Below are 24,984 nucleotides of genomic sequence, written 5' to 3'. Positions count from 1 at the left end.
TTCCAGCATTTCCACAGGGGCTGCAGAGAGCTGCGGGCGTTTGTTGAGTTCCTGCTCAGAAGGTTTGCTTTCTGAAGGTTGGGTCATTGTCAAACTCTTTTGAAGCTCTTATCCATACCTAGGAATTAAAAAAAAATAACAATAGAGAGACGAATAGATATCATATGGCGTTTCCAACCCAAGGCAATCCCAGGTGCTTCAGTGCACGACCTATGCTCCATAGGGTTTTCAATGGCTGATGTTTCATGTGGCATCTCCAGGTTTTCCTTCCGAAGCCCCTCTAGGTGGATTCAAACCTCTAGCCGTTGCGTTAGCACACAACCTTGTGAACGGTTTGCTTCGCTCAGGGGTTCCAATTAGAACTCATGGTGACCCTGTGGGACTGAAGATAACCTCACCCTTTTCCTCAGGCTCCACTAGTGCATGTCAGCTGCCAAGTGCTCCATCACTTAGCCACCAACGCTTCCCCCCAGAATAACATAGGTCCACATTGTGCCTAAGGGGCAACATGGAAACACAGCCCGGATGATGGGTAGCATCTGAGGTGACTGTGCTTAGATAGGAGTAATCCTGTGAGAAATCCAAAAACCTGCTCCGGCACCAGGAGAATTGATCAGGTGCAGCTCCTGACGTGCAGCTCCTCAGCTGACTAATGCATGTAGCATGCACGTCTCCCTCTGTCCATGGGCCCATTTCTCCCTATACTGGATTCCCCGGCCTTTACCCCTTTCCCACTTAGTGGGGGTGAAGGGAAGAGCAATTCAATCAAACAGTTGATAGCTGCTTACTTTTTTAGGCATCATGTCAACCAGTGCTTCGGAGCAAGAGCTCAGCTGGTTCCTTTTTATGAAACCAGAAACATATTTTGTTTCCTTTAAAAGAAAATCAAATCAAAGGCAGTTCTCTGAATGGGTTAAAGCAATACATTTGTTAAACCAAATGATTTAATAACATGGCTGAAAAACAATCTGATACAAAGAACTCCGACTATCAATCTCTGAAACGCTAGTCAAGGCAAAGCAAGGGGATCACATCAGTTACCAGTTAGATGTAAATGCAGATTATAAGTAAAAAAAATTAAACTGCTTTTGACATTTCCAATCTTAAAAGAAATACACTTAAATATATAAATATTAATAATAATAATAACCACTAGTGGTGTATTACATGTATAGGAAATATTTACCACTGATTTGGGTTTGATTTGAAATATATTATTTGTAAATTCCAAGGCATTGGGATATGGATTTGTGAAAGGAGGAGGAGTTAGGGACAGATGAGATTTGGTTTTTGATCCTAAATTGCCTGCAATAGATTCCATTTGCTCCCAAAGTATTTCAGAACGTTAGAGAAACATGTGGGGCAATGGATTTGTCAAATCCTAAGTCCCAGAGTTTCCATCAGGCCTCTTCATTTGTGGTGGCAGAGGTTCATCCCTGGATTTTCTCCATGTCCTATGAAAGCGCCAGCTGGTTGACATTGGTTCATCTGCCCCGACCGATTTGGAGGCATCAGTTCTCGTTGGACCTTTCAATTATAATTCTTTGGATAATCCCTTGCCCTCCACCCCCAATTCTCAACTCACAGCTCCCAAACTGGACGATTCAAAAATCATCTTCAGAATTGGTTGGTGGAGAGTAGACTGCATTTCCGTATCACCGCATTCCACTTCAGAGTGTATGCTTTCCCCCAGTCTGTTAAGGGAAGAAGGGGCTGGTTATCCAACACCAGAAGCCCTGCCCTGCTCCTCAGCATGTCTTATCCTTCCCTTCATCTTTGTCACCGATGATGTGGTCCTCTGAGATACATCTACTTGGTTTCTTGTTAGAGTCAAAGAGTTGGGACTGGAGACAGGACTCCACCATTGAACATTTGAGTCCAGTCTACATGTGCTTGAAGCCTATTGCACACCCATGTGTTCACATTGTCTAGAAGGGAATGAGAGAGAACAGGTGAGGGCATGGCATGGCAGTGAGCAACACATCTGGTCTGATGATTCTGGTCATTTCTTACCGTTTCATCGTGTACATAGCCTCGGGCCCTACAGTTTAGGTATCAAGTATCTAGCCTGTTTTGTTGTAAAGTTGGGAACTTCCCTACAGGTTTAGGCTCTTGGAAATCTTTGTGGGAAATGGACTTGTTAGAGTGCCCAGCACTCTAGCAGTTCTTGCAGAGGACAGGACAAGGCAGCCAACATTTTCCATGTTTCCTAATGTGGCCCAGTGGACTGGATGAGAACGAAATTGCCCAATGATTCATCCTTCTGAGGCCCTTGTCTTGCAGCCAAATCAGTCAATTCCTAGAAACGCCCCAAGTGGGACTCTTTCTCCCACCCTAGCCCCGCCTGAAGTGATACAACCCACCCTAGAGATGTTGTTGATGGGGATGCCGACAGGTCTCCCTGGGTTTGATGAGGTGATGGGATTAACGAGAAACACGCCCAGTCCCAGTCCCAGCTCCAGTCATGGCTCGAAATCTCCAGAACCTCTTAGTGCTTTCAAACAGGGGAAATAACTCATTCCCAGATTTTCTCATTTGCAGGCCCATGCACTTCTGATCCTGGGGCCCAGCTCCATGCCTTCCAGTAGAGGCCAGATGCATTGGGATTGATTTGCATTGGAGGATGCTCCTGTGGTCCTTTTCCCTTCCTAGGCCCCTGGGCACGCAGCCCAGATGCTTGCTTTTTTGAGGCTCCTCAGAAAACATGGAGCCAATGACTTCACTTCCCATTCAACGAATGTGAGGTTGCCAAAGGGTATCTGTGGGGCAGGCAGGATTCTCTGTCACAGGATCTCTACAACCACTATGAGGTGGCAGACAGAAATTTCAACTACCCCGAGTTGAGACTTACAAGTCTGCCCTTTCACAGTCTCTTAAGAAATGGGTTCTATTTTTCGCACCTTCTTTCCTACTCTAGAAAGTGGGTCACGACCATTGAACTCCATACCTATCTATGTTGGGATATCACGTGCTGATAGAATTTGACATTTTGAATGGATTGGGGGGACCAGACCCTATGGGAAGAGCAGCAGTTTTTGCCACTAGTCTCACTGGACAGCAAATTTCCCTGATAACTTTTCACGTCTGGAATGACCTTGACTTTGGCCATACATCCTCTGTAGAATTGCATTAACACTACATGTTTGGTCAGAGATCTGAGACTCACAGAAACCCACTGTCACACATGTGCGTTCATTCCTCTATTAAAAACCAAACACATTTTGAATGAAAGTCTATTATATGAGGGGGCTTCAAAAGTGCGTGAAAAAGTTGTAATAAGATTTTAAAATTTGTCCACAATCTTTTTGAAGCCCCCTCATATAGCAGGAACTTCTGAGCATCCAGAAGCTGCTGGTGAACTACTAGATGGCTGCTGACCCTGTGTTTTGAGTGCGGAGGCTGCTTTGTCCAGTGTCCACAGCCAATGACAAGACCAAAGGAAACCTGATGTCTAATAGAGTCCAGCACCTGGGTTTCTGAGGGTTCTGAGCACAAGGGCCCCTTTTAGCTCGCTAGTCTTTAATTTCCAGTCCTGTGTTCTCTTCCAGTGTGTGTTTCCAACGGAAAGACCTATTCCCATGGCGAGTCCTGGCATCCAAACCTCCGGGCATTTGGCATTGTTGAGTGTGTGCTGTGCACTTGTAATGTCACCAAGCAGGAGTGTAAGAAAATCCACTGCCCCAGTCGATACCCCTGCAAGTATCCTCAAAAAATAGATGGAAAATGCTGCAAGGTGTGTCCAGGTAAAAAGTCAAAAGGTGCGTTGGTTGGAGGCCCTGCCTTTGGTTGACTGAGATCCTCCTATGGTTGTTTTCAACATCAGTTGAGCTTCAAAAGCAAAATCAATCTGACATATCATTTTAATGGCCATACTTCCAATAATAATGAACAATTCTCTCCTCTCTTGACCGGCTGATAAGATGGTTCCTTGGAAGAAATTTACTAGTGTGAAAAAATGGGGGATGGGGTAGGGGTGGAAATTTGCTTTTGTGTACCATGCCATTGACCCATGTAGTTCCAAGTCCCTTTTCTAAATAGTAGAGAAATGAGATTATCATGATTACCAGGAAGAATAGTAGCACTTTTCAATTACATCATCATTTAACTCATGAAAGCACATTACTTGGAGATAGGATTTGACACAGGTTGAGTTATTGTAGAAGGAGCTGGGTTCTGGCCCAATTTCCTTTCTTTTTTTTTTATAGGATAGATCATAAGTTTCAGTTTATTCAGTTATTTGAATGAATTTTTAATTTCGAATTAGGTGGGATGCTCCCGCCCACCCCCTTCCAATTCTCTAGTTGTGTGACTGCGGAAATCTGTCCTGTCCACTTTGAGCCTCATAAACCTCATCTGTGCAATGAGAAATTTGGAATTATTCATTGCTACGTTCTCTTCAAATTCTAAAATTCTATCAACTCATAATTGCTTCTCCTTTACAGATGACAAAATGGAGGTAAAATGATTTGCCCAGAGCACGAAACTAATTGGTAATAAAGCCACAGCCTAGAAACCAGGTGATTTTCTAGGCTGGTAGAAAATGACATTTTTTAAAGGTGAATTAATGCCTTCAATTGATGAGCTGGCTAAAATGATATAGTATTGGACAGGAGCCTTGGCAAGTCCAAATGCTGATGCTAACTCGACAAGAAAGCAATTCTATGAGAGAAAGAGGAGGCAGTCGGCTGCCCCCCAAAAGCGCAGCCTTGGAGACTCCCTGGAGCACTTCTGCTCTGTCCTATAGGCTGCAGTGAGTCAGAGTGGACTAGATGGCAGGAGGTGGGTAGTACTGGAGTTGATTTTGGAATTTGTAATCAAGGATTCAAGACCTGGATCTGCCAGATTCTCAGTGCGACCTCAAACACATCACTTTGTTTCTCTGATCCCCAGTTAACTTTTCTGCAGAATAGAGGAATCTAAAGAGATGATTTCTCAGGGTCTGTCTGGCGCTAGAAGTTCATGAATCAATCAATTCCAGGAACATGCCTTTATCATTACTCTCCCTGCCTGCCAAGCATTTCTCAAGGCACAGATGCAAAACAAAACATTCTTACATGTCAGCAGAGGGTTAAATAATTGATTCCTTCATCTTAGGCAATTCCTCATGACCAAACAGGCGAAAGGCATCTTGAGCATCTTCGATGCAATGGACAGTGGTTCTCAAACTCTCTGCACATTGGAATCACCCAGAAAGATTCTAAAAGGAAGTGCATCCCATCCCCCAAAATGATGATTTAGCCCAGGGGTCAGGAAATGGCACCTTGTGAGCCACCTGCAGTTCTTTTAGTATGTACATGTGGCTCTGAAGTAAGATGGAAACATTGTAAAGGAACGTCTTCAGATCATGGTGTTTCATTTCTTTGGGAAAATCTACTTATAACGCTCAAATAATTTTTAAATTGCTGTGAGGGACAGGCTCTTCTATCTCAAAAGTGGGCTAGACTGTGGATAAGTGTTAATGTGGGTGAAATGGAAGATAGTAGCCCATCAGAGGAAGAATAGAAATCAAGGAGGGAGTAAAGGGTAAATTATTAGATTACTTTAGTAATCTGATTAATAGTTTATACTGTTAAATATGAAGTCGATGATCTGAAATGTTAATGTTCAGCTAATTTAAATAAGAACTTGTAAAACAATACACAAAAACTTGAAAAACAAAATGAAACATAGTTAAAACACATACGCGGCAATAAAAAAAAAGCACGAGTTTCAAAAAAATTTTTCCCCAGGTAAGATAAATCTTCTCACTACAAAATACTTAAATTTGAATCTCAGACCTTCAGGATAAATCTTATTTCATTGTGTGCCTAAGTTTCTATTGATCCAGTTGATTCTTATAAGAGAAAGAATTTAAAAAGTATGAAAAGAGGATACACAATGGGCATCATCTATTAAATAATTGCCACTTGATGTTGGTGATATTTATCAAAACGTTCATGTATGTACTAGTTGGCTCAGCATCTTCATTCCTGGGAATACTAAGAAAGAGATCAGAGACACATATACAAAATAAACACAAGGATGTTTGTTGCAGTGCTGTTTACAATAATGAAAATTTGGAACCAATATAAAAGTCTGCCAATTCGGGAATGGGTAAATAAATGCCCTTTAGAAGTGAGGATGTCAAGACTCTGTCACACATACTTTGCACATGTTATCAGGAGAAAACCACTTCCTGGAAAAGGACATCATGCATTATCAAGGGCTCATGAGGGAGGAGGGAGCGGGGAGGGAGGGGAAAAATGAGGACCTAATGCCGGGGCCTAAGTGGATAGGAAATGTTTTGAGAATGATGAGGGCAACGAATGTACAAATGCGCTTTACACAATTGATGTATGTATGGATTGTGATAAGAGTTGTATGAGCCCCTAATAAAATGATTTTAAAAAAAAGTCAAAGGTCATCAGTAGAGTGGATGGTCCTCCCGGAGATGGAATGACAGGGTGGCTGTACCAAAGGGCTAAAACAACACTCATGAGGATGGCTCAGTACTGGGTGGTGTTTTATTCTGTTGTACGTCATGTCACAATGAGTCGGAATTGAATTCATGGTATCTAACGACATCTATACTGTGGAGTGTTCTGCAACCCTGTAAAATCATTGTAGACCAAGATTTAATGGCATGGAAAGATGCTTGCAAGATATAAAGTAAAAAAGCAAGCTATAAAACAATATGTATATGATATCACTAGTTGAAATAAAAGTAAATGTTTATGTATGCTTAATCAACACATTTTTTAAAGTACTGGAAGAATATAGATCAGGATGTTAAGATAGGCCGGGTATGTGGCAGAATGTTCACAGTGGCCATCTTTGGGTGACTGAATTATGGGTAATTCTTATGTCCTTATTGTTGTATAGCTATTTCCTACATTTTTAACATAATCATCTATTACCTTTGTAATTAGAAAACATAATAAACGTATGTTAAAAACCACCCTCCAGATTCCCAGTTGGCAATAAATTAAAGAGACTGTTGTATGAACCTTGCACTGAAATAGCCATCTTTCCTGCTTCCCCAGCCTGGTCCAGGGAGTGATGATAAGGGACTCCTTGGGCAACCTGCAATGAGAAAAGAGATTCTGTCCTGTTCTGTGAACTTCTCAGTGTCTGCATGTGGACTCATTCCTACTTTTAGCATATGTGCTGCCGAAGCAAGCACATATTGAATCATTCCTGATAGTCCTAATGGCCTAAGGATGCTCACTGTCCACACAGCCCAGCATACCTCCTCCAGGCCAGCAGCACCTACTGAGCTTCAAAGGGCATGCACCCATACACCCATTCAATCTGGAAATAGCGAGTTAATGCCAACTCTGTGTCAGACACTCTTGCAGGCAAACATGACAAAACTACTTGTCATTAGGGTCCTTCTAGTCTAGTGGGAGAAGACAAGTCAACACAACCCAATCAAATGACTTTAGGTTGTGGTGAATAAAGATTGAGCAAGAGCAAGAGATGGGTTTGACCTAAAGCTAAATCGAGAGAATGTTGAGGGGAGCACTTTTGAAAGGCTGGTCTGGTGAGGAGGGTATAGGAGGCCTGGTAGGGCACGATCAAGGGTAATGTAACCAAGAGGAATTACTGAAACCCAAATGAAGACTGAGCATGATCGTGGGACAAGAGGAAAGTCAAAAGAAATGAGGAGGGCTCTGACACAAGAGAAGCCAGGGTATGAGATGAAGCGGTGTACTTCCAAGCCCACAGAACAAGTAAAGCTGAGTGCTTTGGGGCAGGAAGCTGAATTATGGAATGTGGTGCCAGCACTTAATTGGAGTTGGTTTTGTTGACCTATGGAGTGGAAGCTGAGTGCCTTTGGGCTGCTTATCACAGAGTAGCATGCCCTTTAGGGATTTATTGTCAGCCCTAAAATTGCTTTGTAACGTTACCCAAGCAGGGCAGAAGCCAAGCCAAGTGGCTGAGCCCAGAGAAAAGCCATGTGAGCATGGCAGAGAAGAGACTGTCCTGACTGGGCAAATGTATCATGAGCTTTTCTCACCTGAATGATAACCTGTTAAATTTCCTAATAATACTCATAACCATATTGTCTCCATTCTGCGTGACCACTGCAATGAATGACCAAACCCAGTTGAAAAGTACAGTGTGCTGTAGTTAAAAAAAAAAAAGAAACGAGGAAAGAGCTAAAAGATAAAGGGCATTTATAGAGGTCTAAATAAAGGCATGTGCATATATAAATATATTTTTATATGAGGATGGGGAAATAGATCTATGGGCATATATTTATAGGTTTAGTATTAAGGTAGCAGAAGGACACTGGGCCTCCACTCAAGCACTCCCTCAATGCAAGAATACGTTCTTCTATTAAATTGGCATTCTATGATGCTCACCTTCCCGACACAATTGCTGAAGACAAAGCAGGTGAGTAAGTAAATGTGGTGAAGAAAGTTGATGGTGCCCGGCTATCAAAATATATAGCATCTGGAGTCTTAAAGCCTTGAAGGTAAATAAGCAGCCATCTAGCTCAGAAGCAACAAAGCCCATATGAAGAAGCACACCAGCCGGCGTGATCATAAGGTGCCGAAGGGATCAGTTATCAGGCATCAAAGAACAAAAAATCATATCACTGTGTGCTCACCTCCTGATGCAATCACTGAAGACAAATGGGTGCATAAGTAAATGTGGTGAAGAAAGTTGATGATGCCCAGCTATCAAAAGATATAGCATCTGGGGTCTTAAAGGCTTGAAGGTAAAACCAGCGGTCATCTAGCTCAAAAGCAGCAAAGCCCAAATGGAAGAAGCACTCCAGCCTGTGCGATCACGAGATGTCGAAGGGATCAGGTATCAGGCATCATCAGAACAAAAAAATCATATCATTGTGAATGAGGTGGGGAGTGCAGAATGGAGGCCCAAAGCCCATTTGCAGGCCACTGTCCATCCCCTTACAGAAGGTTCTCGGGGAGGAGATAACCCAGTCAGAATGCGATATAGCAATGATGAAACATACACCTTTCCTCTAGTTCCTAAATGCCCCCCCACCACCACCATTATCATGATCCCAATTCTACCTTACAAATCTGGCTAGACCAGAGGATGTACATTGGTACAAATAGGAACTGGAAACACAGGGAATCCAGGGCGGATGATCCCTTCAGGACCAGTGGTGTGAGTGGCGATATTGGGAGTGTGGAGGGAGGGTGGGTTGGAAAGGGGGAACCGATTACAAGGATCTACATATAACCTCCTCTCTGGGGGACAGACAACAGAGAAGTGGGTGAAGGGAGAAGTTGGACAGGGCAAGATATGACAAAATAATAATTTATAAATTATCAAGGGTTCACGAGGGAGGGGGGAGTGGGGAGGGAAGAGAAAAAATGAGGAGCTGATGCCAGGGGCTTAGGTGGAGAGCAAATGTTTTGAGAATGATGAGGGCAATGACTGTACAAATGTGATTTACACGATTGATGTCTGTATTGATAAGAGTTGTATGAGCCCCTAATAAAATGACAGAAAGAAAAAGAAAGGCTGGCCAGGAAAGACGTGCCAGAAGAAAATGATATGTGTGTTGAGTCGAGTGATATGAAGGGGTGATAAAGTGGAAGATCATGTCATACTTGGGCTCTTAAAATGACATATCACTAAGGCAAAGGAACAATGGAGGAAGGGGGAAGAAAATAAGACTAGTATATTCGGTTATTTCATGTTGATAACTCACTGCCATTGAAGCTATTGTGACTCATAAGTAATACGCGAAATTGACTGCTGACCAAGCCAAGAGTTTCTTGTGGTAACAAATGAATGCAGGCTACTCCAGGAACAAATTTGGGCCAAAGAAACCAAGCGATTTTCACCACTCTCTTCCTTATGCTCTGGTAGAGGCTGGCCTGGTCTTGATTGCAAATCAGTAGTTAACTACAGGGCTGTGTAAGACTTCCACTTCCTAAAGTAGAACCTCCTAACCCCTAACCTCCCACATCAGTGGCAGGAATTTCCGTACAACATGAAAGACTCCTGGTCTGAGTTAGTACATCTCCTTCATCAGGCACTGTGCGGACTGACTTTTTAGTATTGGCAAGAACAGGTGGAGCTCAGAACAGCTTGCTTGTGGAAGGTGTGCATGGCTAAGGATGGCTTCAAGTGTGCTGCATGGCATGCCCCTCCAGAAGGAAACCTAAGAAGGTGAACGGGGAATCATTGAGGTGGAGAGTGTAGCATGAGGCAGATGTTGCCCGAGTAGGTAGCTCCAAGAACACAGTTTGCTCACTCTAAATATTTACAAATGCCAGTTAGGATTGTGTTACTAAGAGGTCTTGCTCTTTGGGCTAGTAAATTAAGCTCTTGGAGGAGGAGGGTGTTATGGGACAGGATGACTTTGTAGCACATAAATATTTCTTGTACCACCATCCATTTCCTCAGCTGTTTATAGTCCTGGCCAATATTGAACTGATGTGCAGAGTTTAGGCAGATCTTGCTCTCAAGGTGATTCCTGAATATACAGTTATCCTTGTACAGTCAGGGCCTACTTCCCCCTCCCCCAATCCCCCTGTCCCCAATCCAAAAGTATTAGCATATAGCCCTTCACTTCCTAACATAGAGTAAAAAAGACTAGCCCACTGAGTCACCAGATTGCTAAAAAGCAGGACAAGAGACAAAAGGCAGTTTGATTCTTAGAGAATCAACCAATTGAGTCATCCAATCAGAGAAGACTATGGTTTTGTCCATGTAGTGGCTAAATGGTGACAGGCTGGAAAAGTTAATCAAGTCCACAGAAGACATAAGACAACAATTTGTTTACGATGTCTAATGCAAATGTGTCTGATTGGTGAACAGCGAAACTCCCTCATTAGAGTCACAGATCCCAAGTACACAGTGTCCAATGCCTTCATCCCGAACTATTTAGATTTTCTTAACAGAGGGCTTCTGCATATGTTCCAATTTGGGGCGTGTCCGTGGCTTCTCTTGGCTGATCCTGGTCCCAGTGTCCATTTAAAATATCTAGCTGTAAAGGGTGCTGATTTGGAGGCTAGCAAAGAAATGAACTTACTAACAACCAACCAGGAGGTATTTTTGTTTTGGTCAGGGGTTGAGGAGAGTGGAAGGTGGAGGGAATAAGGAGGATCACAGGGCTAATATCTTTTTTGCCTGGGAGCTGAAATGCAACAGTTTAGTTTGCGTATTAAATGATCCACAGTTGAGGGATTTGGGCCACGTTTGGTGTGTCTCAGGGCTGTTCATTTGACATAGCATACATATGACTCATCTGACATCTAGGTTCTGGCACGAATGTTAATCTGGTAATATCGGTCCCCTTACAAACAAATCAAAGAGCACTCAGAAATGTCAAGCCAATTCGGATAGATCCTTTGGGCAAATATATGCACATAAATGAGTGTCATAGATGGTTTCTAAACATATTCAAGTGATTCCAGGGAAGTTAACCAAGGCCTTCTGTCAGCCGATGCCCTGAATTTCTATTGGCAACACTGGACTGGACAGACCATAATCCTGACCCTGTCTAGAAAAGTCTATGTTCATTTTCATGTCCAGGAGAGTTGTACCTGGCCACATTCTCCCTCCTCCCCATGAATGTCCAGTTCTTAGTGAGGGCAGGAAGTGAAAGCAGTTTCCTTTGGGGGCCATGTTCTGCAGAACTGTGGATTCTGCCATCCTATATACTTCAGTATGCTCCTTTGTGATTTGGTGGCTCTTTTGAGGTGAGTCAATGCTAGGCAAATGAAGTATGAGTGGGACGTCTGTCAGAACCTTCTCATTCATTTTCCACTTTTGAGAAATGTATGGCATTAGGAACAGTAAGATACACAAATCCCCAAGATTCACTTTTGCTTTTGGAAAATCGTGACAAAACTCTACCTGCCTCCTGTTTCCAGAAGAACTTCCAAGCCCAAGCTTTGACAGCAAGGGCTATTTCTGTGGAGAAGAAACGATGCCAGTGTATGAATCTGTGTTTATGGAAGATGGGGAGACCACCAGAAAAATAGCACTGGAGACTGAGAGACCACCTCAGGTTGAGGTCCATGTTTGGACCATTCGAAAAGGTGAGCAATTAGAGGGCACAAGGAATGAAGGGAAGACTCACCTTAATTTTATTTCAGCTTATCCTTCTGTTTGGGTCAAAACTTTCCTGGTTAGTTAGAAACTAAAATATGCCTAAAACATTTGTGACTGTTGCCTTGAAGTTTAATCATGGATTTTGCTACAAAGTATTTACCCTTCAAGACTGTTATTTTTCTCACCTCACCCAACACTGGCTGCATACCAGCCTCTTCTATAGCCTAAAAGACACCCCCCTTTATATTTCCTCCCCTCTCATAATTTCTACCTTTTCCCTCCCCCGTGCTTCATAGCCTTCAAAGTCTCCTTTGGGTGTGAAAACCATTTTCGTATTTTATTTTACAATGGTGGTCTCATACAATATTTGTCCTTAAAAGACTGACTCACTTTGCTGAGCAAAGTGTCTTCAAAAGTTTCCATTATCATGACAGTTTCGTCATTGCTTTTTAGAGACGCTTACTAGTCCATTGTATGTAAGCACCAGAGTTCATTTACCCATTCCTCTACAGGTGGGTAGCTAGACTTTTTTTTTTTAAAGAGAACCAATGCCAGGGCTCCACCCCGCAAGAGCCTGACTAATTTGCCTGGGGTGGGGCCCGGGCACCAGTGTTGTTTTGTCCTGTTGTGTTTTTTTTTAAAGCTCTGTGAATGATTTTAATATGAACAGTTAACTTTGAGAACTACCTGAGTGAAATTCGCGATCCTCTAATTTTTAAGAAAAAATTTAATGCCATATAATTCACTTATCATACAATTCAACAGTTCAATCATATCAGAAGGGTTGTGCAATCACCACCACAGTCAATTTTAGAACATTTTCCTCTTTCTTGTACTCATTGTTATTAGCTCCTCTTCCCCCCAACTTCCCCTACCATACCCCCAAGAAATCATTATTCCAGTTACTGTTTCTATAGATTTACCTCTCCTGGATTTCATAGATGGAAAACATTATTAAAAAATTAGCAATAATAACAAAGTAAAACAGAAAAACATCATTCAAAAAGAAAGCCGAAAATAGTACTAGAACTAGTTTAAAATGGGTTAAAGGGGCGATAAATGGTAAAGTGTTAGAGTTTTATCTTCCTTTACAGTATGATGCTCAACAAACATTCAACTGTTAATTTAGTGTGAGGTTAAATCTCCAGAATCATTCTATGTATTCTTGGAGTAAGACAACTTTCTTTCTTTCTTTCTTTCTTTCTTTCTTTCTTTCTTTCTTTCTTTCTTTCTTTTCAAGGCATCATCTGTTCCCTCTGGAAGCTTAGAGTCTCACGGAAGAAACTATTTCAGTCCTGTTGTTCCATTTCTTTCCTGATTATTCACATTGACCATCATAAGCAACTGTATGCCATTTACTGTGTGTGATCTTTCTGCTATTTAAGCCATCCCATAGACACAAGACTCCCCAAACCAACTCACACCCGCTGAGTCAATGCTGACTCATAGTGACCCCCTGTGGGTTTCTGAGACTGTACACTGTTTACAGGATTAGAAAGCCCAGTCTTTCTCTTACGGAGCTGCTGGTGGTTTCAAACTGCTGACCATGCAGATCACAACCCAATGTGTAACCACCATCTGAGATTCCATATCGCTCTCGTACTGTCTTTCACCTCAAGTGCTCAGATTTCAGGGTGCATCATAACCACACAAAGAGGTGTTTGAAAATACAATTCCCTTGCCCATTCAAGAGCTGTGACTAGAGTAGGCTTTGGATAAGTTCTAAACATTTGCATCTTGGACACACAGTCAAATGATTCTAATGCAAGTATCATATTTTCAGAAGCACGCCAGTAATTTTGTGAGCCTTACCCCCCCCCTTTAACAACCATCTTTCTGTCTTTGATTCTGGTGGCATTCTGGGTGAAGCATTTGGGGGCTGCTGACCACAAGGCCAGTGGTTCAAACAACATACCCATCACTCACTAGGAGAACGATGAGACTGGCTGCTCCTGTAATGATTCACAGTCTTAGAAATTTTAAGGAGGATTTCCACTCGATCCTATAAGGTTGTTATGAATCAGAATTGACTCGGTGGTAATGGGTTTGTCTTAATGTGAATCTCTCCCTAAACACAGCTTTCTCCCCCTACCACTGAAGTTGAAGTGCCCCTTATGGATTTCCAAGGCTGTAAACTTTTGTGAGAGTAAGAAACCTCATCTCGGTCTCATGTAGTGGCTGGCAGTTTCAAACGGCTGACCTCAGGTTTAGCAGTCCAACACACAACTTACTGTGCCACCAGGGTACCTTAAAATAAGATAGACCCTTAAAAATGGCATGTTTTACCTCCATGCTTATTTTTGCTCAACCCTGAGGAATGGTGAGTTTTCTCTATCTACTTACCTAGCTCATCCATAGCTGACCACCTAGGAAAAGGACTGTCCTGTTGACTTTACTAGCAGTGGGGCTCACTATTGATCTCCCCACATCTCTCTCCCCACAGAGGTATGTAGATGGTTTTGACGGTCAGTGCAGTATCTAAGTAGCCTCTTATTCACAGTGCTGGGTAATCAAGGCTTGTGCTTGCTGTGCAGAGAAAAACCTCCTCTTCATTGACTTCTTCCCCTGTAGGCATCTTGAGCGTTATTGAAATGGGCTGGTAACATGTTGCTCTTTAACTGCAAGGCAGTTTTCAGTTGTTTATCTGGTAGTCTGATTTAAGCACACACACACACACACACACACACTCACGCACGCACACATACTCAGACAAAATTGAGGCTTTAGAAGCCACTTTATTTTAACTTTTCTCACTTTTTTTATAACAAGAGTAAAGGAGCTGTTATTTCCCAAAGGAAAATACGCTTTTCAGCGAGTTTAGAAACAGGGTGGCTTCTCCATTTATACAAACTACCTGATTGCACTTCTCCTGCTGGCTCTCATTGCTTAGCCAGGAGGGCAGCCCAGTGGTTTGGCAGGCACATTACCCAGACTTGGGGCAAGGGCAGCGTTTCTTATACTGCCTTTGGCTGAAGAAGCTCCAACCAGCACTCATGCACGATTCCATGTTGCTTTTCCTGGAATGGGGGTGGGGTGGGGTTCCCATAGTCAACAGCACTAGTTCCCTTATCTCCATCCCCTAGAAAAGCCAAGGGGAGGCCATTGAGCCAAGGAAACAAATGGAGTCAATTATAAGCACTGAGCCATCCAAGTTCTTGTTTAAGCACATTACACAACCCAGCTCGATACTCCTAAGCCCCAGTAATGAGATGATATGCTCAGCCCAAGCAGAAAAGGGAGTCGGTGGTTCCAGAGAGAGCACGCCTGACCACCTGCCCCACTTTTTGCTTAACTCCAGGCATCCTCCAGCACTTCCATATTGAGAAGATCTCCAAGAGGATGTTTGAGGAGCTCCATCACTTCAAGCTGGTGACCAGGACAACCTTGAGTAAGTGCCACTGATCGTTGTTGACTACCGCCACCCTGGCAATGGCATTCAGTTTTGAATGGAGCAGAGCCCCCCGCCACCCCCCCCAAAGAAAGTCCCTCTGTTTCTTTGGTGAACTTTAACAACGTTCAAAAGCAACTGTTGCAGATGTGCTAGTTCTACCCTGGGTGACTTCCGTCGTGACTGGGGTGCCTGAATGTAAACGGACAAGCTTGGAAGTGATGAGTACCAACTCAGGTGGAATCTGCGTATATGCTGCTCAGGTCAAGAGGTCTGGAATAGCCAATCCAGAGCTTCAAGGGGGTTGGAGACAGCTCCCAAGACTTCTGGTCTTTGTGGAGACTTTGCATTTGGTGTTGGAGATGAGAGAGAGAAAATGCCAGTCCAGTACCTGGCTCCATCAAAGCTCTGTTTGGCTCTTTGGGCACTGCACCTAGGTGGTCATGCATCTTTAAAAATATTCACATAACCTAGTGTCCTTACAGCTCTTCCACTTCACATGCTAGAGGGAGCCTAGGTATTTGATAGCACTAGGCACTGTTAATCTGTGTGTGTGTAAGTTTTAGGAAGAGGTGCTTCTTGTTGTGTAGACTAAAAGGCAAGTTGTTAGGAAGGCAGCTGGTGATGGTTTGAATAATAAGCTCTTGCATTGTATTAAGTCGGTGAGACAGAGGAGGAGAGGTCCATGGGAGAGACATCTCTGAAGTGAAGTCTGCAAAATTAGGTATCAAGGAGAGATATGATTCAACAGCTTTATAGACTGGGTGAATGATAATACCATTGAAAATCTAGGTAGGTATTGGTGAAAATAATGAGTGTTACTTGGAACATGTTTAGGGTAAGTTACTTAAGAGTCAGCTGAGCAGAGATAGCCAAGAGGCCGCAGGCAATAGGGTGGATATGGTCACTTCTTTTCTCTTCTGCCAGAGACTAGGAGACATTCAGTGCATGTGACCAAAACCAACTCAGATGTGAGGCAGGAACGAAGGAGGCAGAATCTTGGGTCTCAGGATCAATGACATGACTCTTTGCCCATCGCCACTGGAATGTGTGGTAGACCTCCAACTGTGTGCAGTTGAAGGAAGTAGGCAATGAAGTGGTTGTTCAGGTTCATCTGGCCATGAAGAACAAGCCCCATTCCTTTATATCATGTGCCTTTCAGAGAGAATGGGCTGAGGGAAGGATCCAAGGGATAAAGAAGCCACAAAATGGAGCTCCCAGGTAAGCTGGCCAGGTCTCTGTATAGGCAGGAAGAGAGAAGAGGTTCCGAAGATGTTTGTGATTAGGAGGCACTGGTTTTCCTTGGGTTCAAAGGTCTCCTGGTTACAGCACTGGGAGCACAGCAATAAAAAGAAAACTGAAGATACCTGGGGCGAGAAGTTCATTGCGAAGGTTATTTAACACAGCCGGGGGATGGCAAGAGAAGGAAGATCTTGCCCTTCAAGGACCTGGAGGATTAGAAAAGGGATGGGCCAGAAACATAAAGGGGGTTCCAGTGTCCAGCACAGAACTTGCGAGCAAAATGTTTGCTCAGGTAACAGGCTAGAATGGGGAAATAGGGAAATTGGTAGGGAAACGTTAGCAGTGGTACAATTCCGTGGAGGGAGCAGAGAAAACAGGAAATGGCAAAGAACACAACCATAAATAACAGGGAATGGAAGGGATGTAGCTGCACTGGTCCAGCATGGAAACAGATCCCATGAGAGGAGAAGGGAAATATTTATGGAGGCATGGGAGGGAATTTAGGGATGCTAAAGAACAGAGCGTAGACTTAGGTGAAAGCAGAGGTGAGCAAGCAGGTCGCCCACGCGCGTCCCCCCCCCACCCCCCGCCAAAGTTTTATTGACATATAGTTAGCATAGCACACAATTCAATAATTCCATCACACCAAGAAGCGTTGTACAATCAGCACCACAATCATTTCCAGAACCTTTGCTTCATTCTTGTGCTCACCATTATGAGCTCTCCAGTTCCCTACAACCCTCCCTGCTACGCCCCCAAGGAACCATTAATTCTGCTACTGTCCCTACAGACTCACCGATCCTGGATGGCATATAAAGAAAAATATTAAAAGAAAAAAATTCAACAAAAACTAACAAGAGCAAAGTAAAACCAATGAAAGCCTCAATGGGAAAGAAAGCAGAAAACATTAAAAACTAGAGCAAATTTAAATGGATCCTAAAGGAGAATAAATGATAGGGTGCTGAGTTTTAACCTAACTATGTCTGCAAGAATTACTTTTCAATGCATTCCGCATACTAGCAAGGCCATACACCTCCCTGGTGCAAGATTCAGCAGGGGCTTAATCCATGTGTACTTCCCTTTTGGGTGGCAGGAACAGAGACAAGAGCTGTACATAATCAAGTAACCCAAGCCAATATTTGGAGGTCCTAAGGGTTAGCACAAGCAGCCCTGGTGGCATTGTGGGATAAGCATTGGCCTGCTAATCCAAAGTTCAACGATTCCACCTCACCAGCCATTCTTCGGGAGAAGGATGAGGCTGTCTGTTCCCATAAAGATTTACGGTCTGGGAAACCCTCTACAGGGTCACCATGAGTCAGACTCGACTCAATGGCAGTGGGTAAAAGTTAGTGAAACCTCAGTCATATCCCAGACATCACTTTCCAAAGTGCCTTGTTAGGCCTAGTGAGCTGCCTAAATCACCAACAAATGGAAAATAGAGCATTCTGTACATGCTAAATATTCTGTCAAGATTCCAGGCATAATACTTACATTTTACTCTTGAAGAAGCAAGTTACATATTATTCTTGGGCTTCTTACCAATACTATGTGTTGAAATGAAAAGCCCACGGCCCATTTTCTCTATCTGCCCCAGCTCCGCCCACCCCCCCACCTCACCCCTTTCTGGAGCCCTCTCACATTTGTGTTCCAAATTCCCTGATGGGTTCATGAGTGAGTGGGTAAGGATTGAATATATTGGTTTTACTCTCGATTTGCTCAGCGCTCTCCTTTTACATTCTCTTGGCTATTCTGTGTTTTTCTTTCAGGCCAGTGGAAGATATTCACTGAAGGTGAAGCTCAGATCAGCCAGATGTGTTCACGTCGTGTGTGCAGAACAGAACTTGAAGATTTGGTCAAAGTTTTGTTCCTGGAGAAGTCTGAAAAGGGCCACTGTTAGAGGCGACAGCCAGAACACTCAAGCTGCAGCTGGACTGCAGGCTTATTTTGCTTAAGTCAACAGTGTTCTAAAATCTCCAACTCAATAGCAGTCACTTATTCATGCCATACACAGCATCACTTGCTCCTTTATGTGGGGGGTGTGGGGTGTGCGTCAGGCCTTAAGTGTTTCCTCTGAATAGACTAGAAGACTCTGGAAGTTTTTGTGGGAGGAAGAGCCGGGCTGTGGCTCTAGTCTCTTAGAGAAGCACATTATTTCTGTACAGGTTAAAGAGCAAACAGAACCCTGGGGTCGTAATCTAGATTGAAAAAGAGAGAAAGAAAATTGCTTGAGTAGGAATTTGGGAGTCCAAAATAATTATTTGCATGAAATTATACTTTTGGAATTTTAGAACGTCTTGGGTTTAAAGAAGAGTGCCACCACCACCACACCGCTTCCTAACACATGCACACACACACACACACATGTACATACAGTAAACTACCCTTCGGAGGCAAGGACAGCCGAGGTTCTGTCTCCTTTCCTTTGCCCAGATCCCAATTAGCTTGGAAGTCGTGGACACCCAAGAAAATATGAACGGAAGGTTCTGTCTTTTGGGTTTTTGGTGCGGTTGCTGATATTACCAACCATGATGGCAGGAAGAAGACCAATTTAGAGTCAGCTTTAGGGTGAAGTAGTGTATCACCTTTCCCTGATGACGCTTTCCCTCTTCCCCACTACCCCTGGGGGGACTGCATAAAAAAGGTAGACTTGGATTTTGAGTCCATATAAGATTAAATAGTTACTGAAGAAAGGCATGAATACATGTCAGTGAGACTGTCACTTATTTCCCAACTGACCAATGAATAATAGCTCAGTAGTAACTAATATTTCCCAAGGCCAGAGTTTTATGGCTAGAAAATTTTGTTTAAATAATTAAATTCTAAAAATTCCATAAAGGGACAGTTTTCTTTCTGTAAGTAGAAGGGTAGCTTCCACCCCACCCCCACCCCCCAGCCTCTGCCAAGTGGCTCCCTTCTCGTGGGCTTCCGTGTGTGGGATCATAACTTGAGAGAGTTATTTGTTGGAGGCGCTAGCAATTGAAGTAGGGATTGTTACTCTAAACCTTCCTATCACCCACTCTTAAATGACCAGGCCTGAATTTGAACCAAGGATCTTAGAGAAGGTGACCCCTAAAATGTCTATTTGGAGTGCAATACCAGAATAGAATGTATCCACTCTGAAATCTGCCTTGAGGTATCACTTCTGTGAGAAAGCCGCACATGCTCCACAGTCAGGATCGCAAGGATGCTCTCTAGATCTGTTGCCTCAGAAGGGAATGAATGAGGGCTTGGACAGAAGTGCTAAGGACCTCAGAATTCCATATTCCCTCACCTGTGACCATAAGTTAAAAGACCTTTTTCTTAGAGTATTTACACCACTAGGAAAACTCATAAAAGACCTAATCTTTTTGACAAGCTGGGAATAAAAGGGAGCCTGTCTTTATAAAGAAACACAAGAGCCTTGTGGCCAGGGCTTCATGAGATCAAGCCTCTCCCCAGCCCCTCCCATGCACTTCAGAAGAAGGGGATAGATCATCTTAGTTGAAAGGCCAGAGAACATTATTTGGGGGAGGGGGAGGCATATTAAACAGCTGGTGCCACCTTACCCAGAGGTGGCAGTCTCTCCATGGTACTGACTAGTAACCAGGTTGTGAATTAAAGCAGTGATTCAGCTTCAGGCGGAATCAAGAGGACCTCAAAGTCCTCCCACCCTAGTGTTTTCGAAAAGCTCAAACTTAAGGGGACACCCAGTAAGCTAGACTGTTGCCTCCAGGTCCTAGGACACACCTTTCCAAAGTGCTGCTGGAAGCAGGAGCTTCCCCTTCCTCTCCTGCCCCCAGTGTTTTGTGTTGGGTAGGGAGTAGGAGAGAAGCAACAGAGGCCATGCCACCTTTTGTTAGTAGAGAAGAATGGATGTGGTTCTTCTGTATTTATTTGTATCATAAGCATCACTTAGCAGCTGTAGCCATTTTAGAGTTACCTTCTATAAGCAAGTTAAGAATAACATAACAGGATTGCCATTTCACTCTTCCCACAGGACAAGTGCCTACCTAGGGTACTTATTTATGTAGTCATTATATTACTGGATTTTTAAATTAATAAACTTAAAGTTAATTTGAAAGATCATCTACACTGGTGTTGTGTGAGTGATTGCCTCTGTTTAATATTGTCCTTGCATTGGGTAGCTTAAGGTGATATGTGGGGCTTGGCGATTTCACACTCATGTTGACATGCCTGTCACACTATATCACAGGAGTTAAGAGTTAACATTGGAATCAGACTGCCTGAGTCTTTAATCCCAACTCTCCACTTACCTGATGTGTTTGCCAGTGCCCCTAACTATAAATTGGGAACAATAGTCTATTCTCCTTCGTTTGCAACCTTGCAAAGTTGAATAGATCAGTATAATAGTGTCTGCTGCACAGCAATCACATATGACCATGGAGATTCAAGGAAGAAGTGGCATTGGAGTTGCTCACTGGTCCTTGGTCTCTCTTAAAGTTAAGACTTTGAAGAGTTTTGAGGACAGAGGCCATTGGCTTGGGATTTTACTGGGAGCCTCAATTTGGGCCTGCTGGTCAGGGACAAATTTGTGTAAGGAGGAGGGTAAGCCTTTGATCCCATATACTGATCCAAACCCAAATTCCTCAGATGCCCACATCAGCTGTCTGTGCTCTTACAGAAGCCAAGATAAGAGTGTTTTTCGACAGAAAGTAGTCAAATGTGTCAAGTACTACTGAGATGTCAAATAACATACAAGGGTAAGACAAAGTATTGCTCCCCAAATCATAGGAACCTCGATTAAACAGAAATATCAAAATTTGAAGCAAAAGTTTCTTGACATATTCACCATCTAGGGCTCCATACTTGTAAGGGTGGTGTTTTCCATCTCTCTAGCCCTTCCCTGATGCGTTCTGCACTCTTCTGGTTGTAGCTGTTGTTTGGTGTCATGTAATAAACTCTAACTCATAGGGACTATGTGCACAACAAAATGAAACACTGCCCAGTCCGGCGCCATCCTCGCTATGGTTCCTCTGCTGGAGCCCATTGATGCAGCCAAAGTGTCAACCCATCTCATTGAGGGCCGTTTTGTCACCACCCCTCCATTTACCAAACATGATGTCCTCCAGAGACTAACCTCCCCAGATAATATGTCTGAATTATGCAAGATGAAGTCTTGCCGTCCTTGCCTTTAGGGAGGCAAGGCCTTACTTCTTCCAACAAAGACTGGTTTGTCCTTTGAGCAGTCCAAGGAGCTTTCAGTATTCTTCTCCAGCACCACAACTCAAATGCATCGATGCTTCTACAGTCTTCCTTATTCAGTGTTCCACTTTCACATGCATATGATACAATGGGGAATACATTGGGTCAGGTGCACATTAGTCCTCCAAGTAATAGCTTTGTTTTTCAATACTCTAAAGAGATCTTGTGCAGCAGATTTACCTAATGCAACACATTTTTTTAAATCTCTTGACTGCTGCTTCCATGAGCATTGATTGTGGATTCAAGTAAGAAAAAAAATCCTTGACAACGTCAACCTTTTCTCCATTTATAGTAGAACCCTGGACTTCAACGCTAATATGTTCTAGAAGGAGCATAGAGATGGGATGCAGTTGAGTTCCGTATCAATTTTCCTCATAAAAAATAACAAAATGGATTAATCCTTTTTTGAACATCAAATTTTTACCCTAACCTTGCCTTCTTGTACAAAACATTACACAGAAATTTCAAAGTAAATAAGTTCAGAGTTAAATAATGTAGTTTAAATAAGAAACTCAGCAGTAAAAAAGTTTTTAACAACTACAGGATGGCCCATACCTTGAGACGGATGAGGATCTGGATCTGTGAACACAGATGTATGTGTGAGAGGAGGTGTGGAGAGAGAGTCATAGTTTGGAAGGGAAATCCCCTTCTATAAAATCAACTGGTAGCTGCTTTTCAGGAGTTTTCCCCCTTCTTTGCCTTTTTTCACTAGGACCTGGCTGGCTTTCTCTAAAAAAGTCTAATGTGCTCTGCTGTTGGTGTTTCTAAATGAGTTTATTAAATGCTAAATGATAATCAACAATATCGATAACACGGTTAACCAGTTAGTTCCTTATCATGATGATTCTTTTAAAAAACTTTTTCTTAGGGCCCATGTTTTTATCTAAAAACAGTACAAAAAGCCACAAAAATTTTAAAAATAGAGCAAAAAGCTTGAAACAGCTGCAAAAGGTTTAAACAATGCATACTAGCAATGCCAACTAACGCAGAATGATCGAAACACGAACTGCTTTTGTTTACAAAAATCACATGCGTTGGTTGGGATTCCGATGTTTTGTTTGAGCTCTGATGCAAAATTTTTTCGACATTTCACCTCGAAATCCGATTCTGTCGAGTACTGATGCGGTCGAGTAACGGGGTTCTACTGTATCATGGTGTTAACTAATGGTCCGGTTGTGAGGCTTTTGGTCTTCCTTATATTGAGTTGTCATCCATACTGAAGACTACAATCCTTGATCTTTATCAGCAAGTACTTTGATTAATCCTCAATTTCAGCCAGCAAGGTTGTACCATCTACATACTGCAGGTTGTTAATAAGCCTTCCTCAATATCACATAGTTTGGCATCCTCAAATGACTCAAATCATGTTCCTTTTCAATGTTCTTTGAGTTTGGGGAATACACAAAAGCTTGTGGAGGGGCAATAACAAGGTTGTCCTGTGAATGGGATAACATTTCTCAATGAAATTCTGCTAGGAACATGCTGGCATGGAGTAGGGAACCAATGGAAAGGTCTGAGGGGATGTCCCCAATCCTAATTACGTGTCCTAATTACGTGGACACCTGCGCCTCCCCCCAGAATGTATTTCAGAGGGCAGCACTGAAGCTGCAGCTCCAGGAGAGGGACATGTCTGATCAGTGCACATGGGAACATATGAAGGGGGAGGAAGAGAGAGTGGAGCACATCCTGGCCCACCAGGCCTTGAGGACGATATTTCCACTCAGAGCAGCCAATCGACAGAGAAGACCACATGGCTGACCCCACTACAAGACACGACATCACTCACTGACCCATAGCCCTACAAGCAACAACACTAGAGACACAGTGTGGGAATTCCACCCGATCTGATCCCCCCAGCACACCAAGGCAAAACACTAAGGGAGTGCAACAGAACAGCAAGGGGAACAGAGCAATGAAGTCGCCAGGGAATATCAAAAATAGACTTTGGGGCCAGGGCTTGGTGCCCCATAAGACTCGACCAGAAAATACTCCTAAAGGCCAACAAACAGTCATTGAACTAACTATGAGCTTTTCTTTCTTGTTGTGTTTTGTTTTGTTGTCATTGGTTTGTTGTTGTTGTTGTTTTGTTTTATTTTGTTGCTTGGTTTTGCTCTGTCTTGTTTTTGTGCATGTTATTATCTCCGCAGGTCTGTCTAAATAAGATGGACTGGATGAACAATCTGGAGGAGAAAACCATGGGACCAACAGTTCCGGGGGGACATGGGACAGGGGGAGGTGGGGGAAAAGGAAGTGGTGTCAACAAACACAGCACAAGGGAACAACAAATGATCCAGACCAGTGGTGAGGAGGGTTTAGGAGGCCTGGGAGGTCGTGACCAAGGGTAATGTAACCGAGAGGAATTACTGAAACACAACTGAAGGCTGAACATGATAGTGGGACAAGAGGAAAGTAAAAAGAAATAGAGAAAAGAGCTGGGAGGCAAAGGGCATTTATAGAGGTCTAAATAAAGGCACGTACATATGTGAATATATTTATATATGAGCATGTGGAAATAGATCTATATGCATATATGTATAGGTTTAGTATTAAGGTAGCAGAAGGACATTGGGCCTCCACTCAAGTACTTCCTCAATGCAAGAATACTTTGTTCTATTAAATTGGCATTCCATGATGCTCACCTTCGTGACCCAATCACTGAATACAGTGCGGGTGCATAAGCAAATGTGGTGAAGAAAGCTGATTGTACCCAGCTATCAAAAGATATAGAATCTGGGGTCTTAAAGGCTTGAAGGTAAACAAGTGGCCATCTGGTTCAGAAGCAACAAAGCCCACATGGAAGAAGCACACCAGCCTGTGTGATAACGAGTTGTCACAGGGATCAGGGATCAGGCATCATCAGAGCAAAAAATCATATCATTGTGAATGAGGTGGGGAGTGTGGAGTGGAGACCCAAAGTCCATCTGTAGGCAATTGGACATCCCCATATGAAACGGTCTCGGGGAGGAGATGAGCTAGTCAGGGTGAAGTGTAGCAATGATGCAATTGTCCTCTAAGTTCCTAAATGCTTCCTCCCCCCACTATCATGATCCCAATTCTACCTTACAAATCTGGCTAGACCAGAGGATGTACACTGGTACAGATAGGAACTGGAAACACAGGGAATC

The 24,984-nt window shown here is 43.2% G+C and overlaps 1 protein-coding gene across 4 annotated transcripts in view; it reads left to right on the top strand.

Annotated features, from left to right (window-relative positions):
- The window catches only part of CHRDL1 (chordin like 1), a 179,321-nt gene extending 158,599 nt beyond the window's left edge, over positions 1–20,722 (top strand). For 2 of the 4 annotated variants that reach the window (XM_045298599.1, XM_045298598.1), the window contains exons 9-12: positions 3,549–3,743; positions 11,847–12,014; positions 15,326–15,415; positions 18,424–20,722. In XM_045298599.1, coding sequence (XP_045154534.1) covers positions 3,549–3,743; positions 11,847–12,014; positions 15,326–15,415; positions 18,424–18,554 — 584 coding nt within the window. In that variant the 3' untranslated portion in view covers positions 18,555–20,722. Of the gene's footprint in view, positions 1–3,548; positions 3,759–11,846; positions 12,015–15,325; positions 15,416–18,423 lie in introns of all 4 variants that reach the window. The other 2 variants (XM_030887899.2, XM_004710048.4) reach the window with 1 other exon arrangement.
- The last annotated feature ends 4,262 nt before the right edge of the window (positions 20,723–24,984 follow it).

Source organism: Echinops telfairi, unplaced genomic scaffold, assembly GCF_000313985.2.
Source record: "Echinops telfairi isolate 266 unplaced genomic scaffold, ASM31398v2 ScPeMD7_7427;HRSCAF=8465, whole genome shotgun sequence".
NCBI classification, from domain to species: Eukaryota; Metazoa; Chordata; class Mammalia; order Afrosoricida; family Tenrecidae; genus Echinops; species Echinops telfairi.
This window is presented reverse-complemented; position numbering and strand designations above follow the sequence as displayed.